Consider the following 12,845-nt stretch of genomic DNA (forward strand, 5'->3'; position numbering starts at 1 on the left):
CAAGAGGCATTTGCCTGGAAGTCAATAGAGGCCCAGTAGGCTGCCTCCATTGGTCTGGGACTGTCCCTCCTGGCCGGGGCAAGTCTTAACATGCCCCAGGCAGCGGTTTTCACACCTGTTAACAGACACTGCATACGCCCTGTCAAGAAGCATGACACAGGATAACATTTCCAAGTGACAAAACAGAAAGTCCATACAGGCAGCTGAGAAACGGCCTTGCTACTACACTGGACACACAAGCCCCATGGACTCTGGGTTGTGTGAGACTCGAGCGCCTGGATGCCTGCACACCTACGGGAAGGGGCAATGGGGCAGGAAAGCCCTCTTTGAGGCAGAAGGTTAAACCCACGTGTTTAAATATTTAGCAAATAAAACCAAAATGTCACATAGACACTGCCAGGTAACCATGGCAATCCATGGCCAGCAGCAGATCCAAGAGAGAAGAGGTGCTGGGACTGAGGCCAGCCAAGGAGAGGGGATGAGAAGGTGGCAGGGAAGGCCCCATTGGGCATGGCCAGCTCACAGCGGGCAGCCCACTGCGACCCTTGATCTCTTATGATGCAAAAGCATAGGCCAGAAGCCAGGGCTTCTCAGACCAGTCTCCTGGCTTTATAGAGACTCTGCTTTCTCTTCTATAGAGTGAAGGGGGAGAATAAATCTGCCCACCTGCCTCCCAGATTTGTTGTTCTTTCATTTGTTTACATGTGTTGAATACCTGCTATGTGCAAGGTGCTCTCAGCCTGGATACAGCACTGAATCCAGCTCAGTCCCCATGCCATGGACCCACAGCCAGGGAGCAGATGCAGGCAAGAAATAGGGTTTACAGTTCAACAGACATGCCATGTCAGGGGTCAGAGCGATGCTAAGCCAACTCCTAGAAGGGGCGCCTTGCCTGGGGGAGTGGGTGTGGCTGGAAAGGCTCCTGGAGGAGAAATCTCTATGCTGAAACCTAGAAGTCAAGGGGGGACGTCAGGCAGGCAAAAGGTCTGATTATATACGTGACAACACTCCAAAAAATACAAAGCACTAGACAAGAGGAGATGACACCATCGTCACTGAGGTGGTTGCTAACGCGTCAGCCTCTCAACTTTCTGTCTTCGAAGGGTAGTCTGACAAGGAGTCGTGGTGTTCAGACTGTGCAGCAGTAGTGAAGTCTGAGTTGCCACTCACCTCCGTTCCTTCATCCTTTCTTTCCAGCCCCACCAGGTGCGGGTGGGCCAGTAGGAGGGCAGGCGGTATTCTCAGCTGATGCACGGTGGCCCAGCTGTGCTCTGCCTTGGAACGCACCACCCATTTCCAATCTCCCGTGTGTGCTGCGATCTCCAGGAAGCGTTCATTAGAGTGGAGCAGGAGATGGATGTGAGCTCGGCAGAGGAGGCTACCATCCGGAATTTTCCTGTCGAGCTTGACACCCCTGAGGTCCTGGAGCCACCCAGGGCATTTGGAGCTTCCTCCTCTCTGTGCAGGACACCTGGTTAAGGAGCTGATGTCCTCAGACCAAGCAGGCTGAGAGGGCCATCTGGAGCTCTCAGGGTCTCAGGCGTCCCCAATCTGTTCGGCTCAAAAGGAGTGCCCATCTCTGAGCCCAGTGAAGGCAATTCAAATCCATCAGCCAACCAGCCAGAGACATCCTTAGGAAATGTCTACCGGGGCCTGCAAAGACAGAGACTCCAGCCCCCTGGGGTTAGGCAGCCACCATCTCCCATGGAGTACAGACACACCTTCCTTCCCTCTCCACACCTCTGAAATGCTCCAGGCCAGTTTTGTCCCAAACATACAAGGTCTCTGCTCCCGGTGAGTGTAAGGCTCAGGTAAAGCCTCATCTCCCTGTGAAACTTGCCCGGTCCTCTGTGGCCACGTGGTATTCCACACACACCTCGTATTATGGCACTTATTAGCTTGAGTCACAGTGGATCAAGGTCTAGGACAAGCAGCTTCCAAAGGCAGGGATTGGGTCTGAATTATTTCTGGATTCTCAATGCCTGACACACAAGTAGTCCTTACCTTACAGGTAAGTTCAGCATGTGACTTGGGCCCACTTTCTTCTATAGAGAGAAGGGAGGGTGAGGGCACAGAGCAAGACTCAGCCTGAACCGTCCTGCTCATTCCCTGATGGGAAGATGCCACTAACTCATCCAGCAGCGGGACCCCGAAGCCTCTGAACCAGTGACACCTCCTGCATGGTGTCCGTGTCCCTGTGACAGCGGGTGATAACTTATCCAGGAGGGTACTTCGACCCATGGGACCATCATGCCTCAGCGGATGAGCCATTTTGTAATGTGAGCTGTCTCTTGAATATAATTTATGTCCTATAATTTGACGTAATTTCCCTGTCAGCTGAGAACTCTATTGGCATTTAATAAAAATATCCACTGTAACATACCTAATAAATTAAAAGTCTCCCCTTTTATTGGTCCCCTGTGTTTCAATTTCATGAGGTTGAAAGCCCATGTCATGTCACTGTCATTATGTTTCTATCAAGTTTGAAGTAGACTAGAAGCATCTGGAGGCCAACGCCAGATCTTGAGGGGATGGATACCTCCAAACAAGAGTGGAGACCCCAGCCCATTGATCCAATTGATACTTTTTCTTCGAGTATGGCCAACAACCACAAACTGAAATTAAATATCTCTCAAGTTCCCGTCCATTACCTGGATGATGGGAAATGTGCCACTGCCCCATCCAGGTCCTATCCTAGGCTCACAGGGGTCCCCCCAATTTAATTCAACAAACATTAATTGAGCACCCACTATGTGCCAGGCACTGTCCTGCACTTGGTCCTTCATTAAGGACCAAGGCTCTGCTCCACACCTCCAGATGTGGGTGTGTCTGTACCGCCCACCCATCCATACCCCCACCCCATCCCCCAGGCTCCGAGCCCGGGCACTTCCTCCCTGGGGCACTGGATCCTTCCCTCCTGGATGCTCCTGGACCAGAACCCGGCCCCCTGGGTATTTCCTCTCCCTCTCAACTGGCTCCTTTCTAATGGCTGATAGACATATGCAGTCTCTCCCAGCTACATAAACAGACCAAACATCCCTCCCTCAGCACTGTGTCCTCTCCAGCTGCCACTCTGGCTTCCCTCCCTTCACAGCCAGACTTCATAGAAAACTGGCCCGTAGTCACTGTCACCACTTTCTCACCTCCCACTTGGTCCCCCTTCCCCTACCACTGCCCTGTGACTGCCACTTCCAGTGACTGCACTGAGGAAGGGCTCAATGACCTCCCTAGGGCTTAATGCAAAGGACGATTGTGGTCCCCAACTCCTTCACCTTCCTGTACCATAACCAACACTCCCTCCTCTGCCCCTGGCTTTGTGACTCCCTACCTCCTGTGTCTCCTCTAACCTCCTTGACTGTTCCTTCTCCTGTGTGGGCTCCTCTTCCTCCTTCCGCTTCTCACTTGATGACATCCCTCCAGAGATCTGTCCTGTGCCCTCCTCTCATCTCACTGCCCCCTGCTCATCCAGCCCTGCCCTCTGTATCACTCTCCTGGAGGCAGCTGGATCCCCACTCGCCAAACCTCAAACTCAACATGTCCAGAACTGACCTGGTTATCATTCCCCACCTCGACCTCCTTCTATGGTTCAATCTTAATGAGTGCCTGCCCAGTCACTGAGTTACCCAAGCAACTGGTAGACTCCTCTTCACCCTGCAGACAGTACCTCCATCCTAATTGGTGACCAAGTCTGGTCAATTCCACTTGCTCAACATCTCTCACACACAGCCCTTCCTCCTGTCCTGGCTCTTGTCTTGCCCTGATTCAGGGCATGGCCATCCCTCACCTGGACCATGGAAACATGCTTCTAACTCGTTTTCCTGCCTCCAAAATTGGCCCTTTCAACACTTGCCATGCTGCAGCAAAAATGCAGATCTGATCATCTCTCTCCCCACCTTGAATCTCTTCCATGGTTCCCACTGCTGCCTACAGGACAGTTCCAAAATCCTTCAGCAAGGCAGACAAGTTCCTGCTGGTCCTGCCCGTGCTCCATGGTGGATCCGCCCCACTGCCCAGGCCCTTGTCCTGGAGGCATCCCAATGCACTCTGCAGTTGCCCATCTCAGGGCCTGTGTTTATTTTGAGAACTCTCCCTGGGATATCCTTTCCACTCTGTCTGCCAGGCAGACACATCCTCTTTTAAGTTAAGGTGTTTTGCATATATTATCTAATTTGATCTGTATAACAACCCTTTGTGGTGGGTACTATTATTAGTCCCATTTTACAGAAAGAAAATAGACTAAGAAGGATTAAGTAACTTGCTAAAGGCCACCGTACACAGTACAATGAGACAAAGAGTATGACTTGAACCCAAGGTGGGCTACTCTAAAGTCTGTGTTCTCAGCCACCTGCTATCCTGCCTTCCAGGGTGGCACCAGAGGCATTAATCAGAGCCATAGACTCACTCAAGGTTGGCAACTCCCCAGAGAAGCAAAGGTGATTTCAGGGTTTCTAACACAGAGAACTGGGCTCCTGTCCCAGGCTCTGCACAGAGTAGACCCTCAGTAAGTATATGTTGAATGAATGAATGAGCTAGATGGGTCATCAAGAGTAGGGGAGGGAGGATATCGGGGGGAACAATAAAGAGCTCAGTGCTTTACATGTTGAGCCAGGGACGTGCTGATGGCATCTAAAACATGAGTCTGCAGCCTGGGGAGAGGAGGCTGGCGCTGCCCATCTGGGAGTTGTTGATGATCGTCAAACCGAAAGAACAAGTGGACTCTCTAAGGGACAGTATGGTTTTCAAAGTTTTGGTAAATAAACAAAATGCATTGTTTTTTGTGTTTTCGTTTCTTTCCAGGACACACTGGCCTGAGGAGGACAGATGCCTGAGCCTTTGGAAGCTCCATGCTCCAAACCGCTGAGAGAAGGGGAGACGGAGGAGAGACAGGGCGGCCATATTCAAATGACAGGGGCTGCCTCATGGGAAACATGGCGCCTGCTTTTCCCTGCTCCAGAAGCAGAGCCGGGACTAAGTGGAGTTCCAGGGAGGCCCGTTTCCTCTCATGGAAGGGCAGACTTTCTAAAAACTCACACTGCCCTTCAAGGGAGGGCCTCCCTCAAGAGGCAGTGATGCCCTGTCATGGCAGTGCCCGCAGAGGTAGAGGGCGTTCCTGCCCTGGTGGGTGCACCCTGTCACCTCTGAGAACCTTCCGAGCCTGAGGCTCTATGACCTGAAGCCAGAGTTTGGTTGAGAGTTACCCAATAATGTTTCAGAATTCTTCTTCCTCAAAAACACAAGCCATCCAAACTAACAACTAAGAATACTATTCTAGAAGGTACCCCCAGCGTCATGTGTATGCTGGGTCAGGGCCCAGGGCCTGGATGCGAGTGTCTGGGGCAGGATTGGTGGGAGGGGGAGACACGATCATCTGGTCCCTGCTAAAATGTAGCCAAGTGACCAGCAACTGGTATGGATGAGGGAAGCTGCAAGCATATCAACATAAGCCCCTGATGTCACCTCCCAGAGGAGATGAGCCACGCCAGACACCACCCCGCTTCACCACAGATGAGCAGCAGGCGGCCACTTCCCACGGAAGGTGTTTTCCAAGTGCTCCCCTCTGGATAAGCGCAGCAGTCATGCTTGGGAAAGCTCCTCCTCTGCTCTCAGGGAGCAGGTCCCCTCGCCAGCCCTGCACCAGACCTAAATCAGAGGATTACTGAATTGGGGGGCTTAGGATCCTCAATTAACAGATGAGGAAACTGAAGCCCAAGACCATAGAGCTAAATAATGGTCTAAATCGCTTTGGAAACCAGATATCTTGAATCCAGCACCCTTTCATTCAAAACATGCCCTGCAAACACCTGCTCTTCATCAGACACTGTGGGTCCTTGGAAATGCAGAGATTAATGACATCATTGTCCCTGAGGAGGGGGAGAAAGACACAGAACCGAAAGCTACAATATTGGTCAGGTGGGGCGCATTCAAGGGGCCCTGCAGGAGCAAGCTATCCCTCCCACCCCACTCCCACTGACTATCTGGGCCCAAACCCTTCCATCTCCCTCTGGCAGGAGAAGGTCCAGCTATGTGCAGAAGGAACTTTACTGGAAAGGTAAGAGGCACAGAGGGAGCCAGGTACCGGTGACTCCTCACGTGAAGGTGGGCCAGGTAGGATAAGGCGCTGGGCAATGGGACCTGAGAGTGCAGGCAGGGCCAGGGCAGGGCGAGAAGGAAGTCCAGCCACCTGCCAGTATGGGCAGTCATGACAGTGAGCATGTGGTGGACCCAGCTTGTGCATGGACGAGGCCCAGCTGGAAGCAGTAGAGCAGAGGTCACAGGAAAAGGACCAGTTTCCATCTCATGAAAGCCCACTCTGTACTGTCCACTGTTACCAACCCTCTTAAGAGTTCAGCAAAGTGCGTGATATGACTCCCATACTTCAGATGGGGAAAGCGAGGCCCAGAGAATTTGTTACCAGCCCAAAGTCATTCAGGCTGAAGTGTGAGCCGGGATTCAGTGCCACTGATTTCCCTTTATTTCTCCAAACTGTGAGTGCCAGGCCAAGATAAGTGACTGACATAGCATCCTCTACTGCCCATCATTAGGACGAAGCAGAGATTGGCTGGGAGCTGAGCATGGGACAAAGGGTACCTGGCTAGATGCTGGGCTGTCAGCAACATGGCCCTGCCACCAAGTCAGAACTGAGGTCACAACTGCAGCCGGGCCAGATCAGATCTGAGGGCTAAGGCTGCAGGCCCTGGGCTGGGAACAACGACCCCAAGAGAATCAGAAGGAGGGACGCCTGGCTCTTCCAGCCCCAGTGCCTGGAGCAGAGAGAAGCAGCAGTCAGGCCTAGCAGAACCATAGTGTGGGGCTGAGGCTGGGAACTGTTCCTCTTCTTCCCCTACCTTCAAGCCCGCATCACAGCGGAGCTTTGTGATTCTGCCTTTTGTCTTTGGCCTGTGTGACACCTTCCACACAGGTCCAGGTGATACATAGTAATAGAGACTCCCCCAAGCAAGGACATGGGGTTCTCAGAGGGGTTGAGGGACTACCTGGGTCCCCCAGCTGGTTTGGGGTGGGGTGAAACCTTGCCTGGAGCCCAGACTGTGACTCCTGGTGCTATCTTGGTTCCTTGCCCCCGTTCCTCCTGCCTGGATTCCTGGCTCCTTTCTGGGGTTGACTGGACAATGGTCTGGGTTCAAGCCCACTTGCTCTGTCCAGTTCAGACTCCACAATGGAAGTTGCTTGGTGGCGTCTGGGACTCAGCTCAGAGCACAACCTCTCTCTAAGCACCTGTGACCCTTCAAGACTAAAGAGTCCTAGCCTTCTAGATTAGTGTCCTGGTCATCGACAGACTGGACCCCTGCCAAGGTGGCCTGGAGCCAAGGCTTCTGCGCCCAGGCCAGCCACAGCAGCCCCTGGACACTCAGCAGGAAAGCAGACATACTCTCTAGGAGGAAGAGGTGCTCACATCCGCATCTGTCTGTGCAGCCACCAGCCCCGAAAATGCTGAGTAACAAAAGGGGCGAGATTTGAAAGTGTTTTACAGTTTACAGAGCACATTCTCGTACACTCCTCATTCCATCCTCACAAAAACCCATAAAAGGTGGAATAAAACCCCCCAGGTTCCAGACGAAGAAAGGTTCATATGTTCCAGCCCAGAAAGATCACAGGGTTGGCCAAACACACACCGTGAGAAGAGGTCATGGCCGAGACGCGACCCCAGTTTTTCTGACTCGGAGTTCTGGTCTTTGTCAATCTCTCGCCTGCTGCCCAGATGTGGATCTATCTGTGCTCCTCCAGCCAAAGCACCGGGATTATTTCCAGATTCTCATGAGAGTGAGAAAAAACATCTGGATATTTTAGAACGACCAAGTCCCCAGTGGAGCAGGTCAGCCTGACGGGCTGGGTGATGGGGAGACCCATTGTCAGGAGAAGATGCTGCAGATCTGCTCACTCCTGCCTGCCCTTCCCAGCCCAGGTGGAACCATCCTCCCTATGGTGGCCAAACTGGAAGTGCACCCCGGGGGCCTGGCCAATATTTCTCTGGGTGCCAAGTCACTCCTAGGCAGCAAGAAACGGTGGCCTCCTCAACCACAGAAGACGTCTATTCTATCTAGAAAATGACTCGTCCCAGCCTGGCAGGATCCAGCGAGGATAAAGACTACACCACTCAGAAATACAGATATCTGGTGGTATTTGGTGCTGTGTGTGTGTGTGTGTGTCTGTGTATGTCTGTGGGGGGGGGGGACACAAGGCAGGTCTGCCTCACTGGGAGGGTTCAGTGGCTCAAGTTCAGAAAGGATCCAGCAAGAGATAGAAAACTCACAGTACAGTGGGGCTAAACGAGGATCCTGTGCAGGACTGCCCCCAAATCATGAAGCCACGTTTACCTCTGGGATCCCCAAATGAAGATAATGTCACAGTTGTTCTAAAGCCACAGGGCAGCCTCACAATTCCCTCTCCCATGAGGGTCCAAACCAAAAGAGAAGAGCCACCATCTTGGACACCATCTTATAAAATCACCCGAGTAGCTGCTTACAGGATGGGCTTTGGGGTGGGGATGGGCTCAGCCCAGAGCAAGGTGAAAGGAACGACCAGTGCATGAAGCGGTGAGGGTCAGAGCACCTACCTGGACTTCACGTGTGTGATAGGCGATGATCAAACCCAAAAGGATGATGGTGGACAGACTGATAAGGCATTTCAGGGCCAACGAAAACATGGAATCCTGCAGGAGAAATGGAAAGAAAGAATTAGGGAGGGCCAGGAGTGGAGCATCTCATTTCACTCTGCGGCTGTGTAAAGGGGGAAGAGGGGCAATGGAGGGACTGTCACCAGCCCCTCCTGGGAGCAGGGTAAGTTACAGAGTTAGCCTGAGACACGAAACCCTTGGGCTGGGCCGGCTCGGGCTCAGCAGCTGCCCCTGAGCTGCTGTTTTCTAGGGTTCCATCATATTTGCATTCCTGGGACACGCTCTGCTTGCGCGTGAGGTATTGTGTTTGTTATACATGGCTAGATTGGGTTTGCTGATGTGTTGTTTAGAATTTTGCCTCCACGCTCATAAGTCATATGAACATAATTCTTTTTCGTGCTGCTATTATATGGTTTGGGCATCAATACTGAGCCAGCCCGGGCCTCTCTTTTCTCTTAACAAACCTGGACCAGAGGATTCCCAAAGCCCCTTCCATCTCTGACAATGCAGAGTTCTTTCAGGAATGAATTCAAATGTCCTGGCTGCTGCTCTCATCTCCTGTTTTAGGCCAAGGGCAGGGAGGGTGGTAGAGGAGCTCCTGGAGAGAGACAGGGGCTGAGCAGGGAGCAAAGAGGGGTCCTGGGCAGGAGAAGGGCGCTGAGGGTCCCTCCTGATGAGGATGGGGGAGGCGGGGTGAACCACCTGGGCTTCTTTACAGTCTTCCAGCCCCATGGCAGGTTAGAGAACCCACGTGGATAGCAGCCTCCGCTCTGGGCCAGCCCACCTGTCGAAACCCTGACACTGCCACTTACTAAGTGACCTTAGGCTGCTTGCTCCACCTCTCTGCCCTCGGTTGCCTCATGTGTCAGATGGGGACAACATTAGTACCTACCTCGTGGGGCTGCTGAGAAAAATAAAGGAATTCGTATATGTAAAGACTAGTGTGTGGCCATGTAAGGGTCGGCTACTACTACCAGTTCCTCCACATCCTCTACAAATTCAGGGCACCCAGGTCGGGGACGTGGTGCCCTCCTGGGCCTTTGGAAGCCAGGAAGTAGAGATGGCTTCCAGTCCCCAAGGAAGACAGGAACACAGCCCTGAGCAAAGCTGCAGATGAGAGCTGGGCAGCACTTCTGAGCACTCACCTGTGGTGGCCCTGCGTGTCCTGAGAGTTGCATGCCACAAAAGAATCAGTCCCTGTGCTCCCGGAGCTGATAATCATAGCAATGCCTGACTTCTGTAAAGCACCTGACAGTTTATAAGGTGGTTTCACATATTTGTCCTCATCCGTCATCACGACAGTCCTTGGCCTCTATCCTAACTTTATAGATATTGCAGGCAGAGGCTCAGAGGGGTGAGTAACTTGTGCCAGAGTTCAAAGCCAAGGCCTCTAACTCCAAGCCCAGAGCACTGCCCACAAGCCCTCAGGCCCACTTTCCAATGGAAAACAGAGTAGAAACGTGAGAAGTGGCCATTTAAACAGACCCAAATTACACAAGACAATAATGGAAGGTATTTCAAAGGGAGGATATGATTAATTGCCAAGTGAAACCTACAATGGAGGTAGTGGGGCTCAAGGTTGGGAGACATCACTGTCCAAGAAAGTTTTCAGAGACAGAGTGAGAGGTAGCTGAGATCTGCAGGGTTAGGCAGTGGTGTCCAATATGGCAACCACTAGAATGAGTAGAGGGCTTGAACTTGAACCTACGACTTCCAGATGCCCAAGTCCATGCTCTCAACCACCCTCTGCAGGCTGAGATGGAAAGACAGCAGCTCTCCCTGGTGTCTGTCAATCTACCATTCATTTATTTGATACAGTTTCGGGCCCACTCTGTCCCAGCCACAAGCTAGCACTGGGGATCCAAGGGAGAACTAATGAAGTAGCTCATTCATTCATTCTTTCTTTCATGACAATTTCAACCACTTCTCATTTCTTGAGCACCTACTGGATGTCCAACAGATGCTATAGGATATTTATAGAGGGCCCCTGCCCACCAAAAGATTACAATCTGGCTTATACACAAACTCCAACAATCTACACTGTGCAGGGTCATCCAGCTGTGGGGAAAGGTCTCCATCCTGTGCTGCCCAGACAATGGTCTAAACATAATCCACTTTTCATTTAGCCTCTTCCATGTTCTACGGTTTAATGAAGAGCAGCCTGCAATCATTTACTCAGCACACACAGAAGGAGATGACTAAGGGGGGGACTGTTCTGTGCTCCTCCAATTGTGGGTACAAAGAAAGACAGAACACAATTCTAGCCCTCAAGAAGGTTCCAGTCTTTGACAGCACTACTTGAAGCCTGAAATACTACCCAAACCACAGACCTAGATGGTGCTTAAGACAGCTAGCGGTGAATTCAGGGATGCTGAGACTGTTTCAGGAAAAGATAAACCTCCCCACAGGAATCAAGTGGGGACAGTTCACACTGTTTCTGAGCCAGAAATGACCATAACTTTCTTCTCAAAGGGGCCTGAAGGCATCTGGGGAGCATCACATCTCCCCAGGGAAGGGTTTGGGATCAGCTGCACATTTCAACCTCTAATGTATTTCTTTTGGCACAAATTAACTGAAATTGGAATCTAAGTCTATTCCCATCATTTTTAGAGGAAGAGGTAAAGAAAGGAGGCCAGATGCTGCCTCGCCTCCTTTGAGTCTCCTCCTTTTGTTCTAAAACTCAAAGCCTTTACATAAGAGGAAACTCCCACCTGCTTCGTGGTTTTGGCCTGTGCGACCTTCTTGGCCAGCTCCAGCCCCACGGGGAGACAAGCTGTGCACCGGGTCAGTGGGGATGCTTGATACTTTACAGATTTCCTTGCCTTCTCTATCACATATCAATAAACAATAAACCATTAACCATTCTTAATAGCTGGAAAACATGTCAAAGAAGTCAAGCTGGACTAGAAATATTTTCTGTTTGTTAAAATGTTGAATTATCTTTTCTTTGCTGCCTGAACTCCAATGAAGCTTGAAATTGATATGGTTCTTTGGGTGATGGCAGCAACTCAGAGCTGGCTAATGAGCTGCCATGCCCCACGTGATGGGGGCACCAGCCACACCTGCTCTCCTCCTACTCACTCACATCCAAGGGCCAAAAGGGACTCAGAGGGCTGGGAGGGAGTCAGCTGGTCAACCCTGTTCCCCTGCAACTCAGAATCATTCAATAACAGAGTAATAATCCTTAATACACAGGAATGCTTAGGAAGTATATCCCAACAGATGGGAGTCATTTTTTAAAGGCATTTATTCCTAAATATCCAAAACTATTAGAGTGGTTAAGTAAATTAGAGTACAGCCAGTGATGGAACACTATGTAGCCACTTAAAACCATTTCTGTAGAAAATATTTGAAGACATGAGGAAAGGTTCGTGATATGATATCAAATGAAAACACCAGACCCCAAAACTGTATAGATGATATATTTCTAATTAGTTTTAAATTTTTTACTTTTTTAATGTAAAAAACGACTGTGAGGGGGCTGGCCCAGCGGCGTAGTGGTTAAGTTCGCGTGCTCTACTTCGGCGGCCCAGGGTTCGCAGGTTCGGATCCCAGGCGTGGACCCACGCACCGCTTGTCAAGCCATGCTGTGGTGGCGTCCCATATAAAGTAGAGGAAGATGGGCACAGATGTTAGCCCAGGGCCAATCTTCCTCAGCAGAAAAAGAGGAGGATTGGCAACAGATGTTAGCTCAGGGCTAATCTTCCTTACCAAAAAAAAAAAAAAAATGAGACTGTAAAAATATATCAAATAACCCAAGGTAGGGGAATGTTTTTCTTATTGTTCTTTTTTCCCTAAAATTTCTACAATGAGAATACACTATTTTTATAATCAGAAAAGTTTGTGTGTGTTTTTTTTAAATCTGAGCCCTGGACTGCTAGAAAGAGACATTCACATAGATGGAACAGTTCATCTTGATGACATGGCAAGTGCCCTGCCTTGGATGGCTGTGCGAAATCATAGGAGCCGCCAGCCCATCCCTTCCACAGGGACAACGAACATGAGGCTCCCGTCTTCTAAATACCACTTCATTTACTTGATGCCCATTTCCTAATATCATACTATAAAATGTCAGGGTACTCAACTCACAGCACGAGATTATACACTCCTGCCAGGTAGGGACTGGGGCTATTTCTGACCCTGGGGCTTGGGAGAGAGATTCAAACACCTCAGATGACTTTATTCCTCTTCATTTGACTCATAGTCCACCAGA

General features: G+C 50.8%; 1 protein-coding gene across 2 annotated transcripts in view; it reads right to left on the bottom strand.

Annotated features, from left to right (window-relative positions):
- Window positions 1-12,845, bottom strand: part of KCNN3 (potassium calcium-activated channel subfamily N member 3) — a 147,969-nt gene that overhangs the window by 94,614 nt on the left and 40,510 nt on the right. For both annotated transcript variants that reach the window (XM_058539306.1, XM_058539305.1), the window contains exon 2: window positions 8,573-8,668. In XM_058539306.1, coding sequence (XP_058395289.1) covers window positions 8,573-8,668 — 96 coding nt within the window. The remainder of the gene's footprint in view (window positions 1-8,572; window positions 8,669-12,845) is intronic.

This window comes from Diceros bicornis, chromosome 4 (assembly GCF_020826845.1).
Source record: "Diceros bicornis minor isolate mBicDic1 chromosome 4, mDicBic1.mat.cur, whole genome shotgun sequence".
Lineage (NCBI taxonomy): Eukaryota > Metazoa > Chordata > Mammalia > Perissodactyla > Rhinocerotidae > Diceros > Diceros bicornis.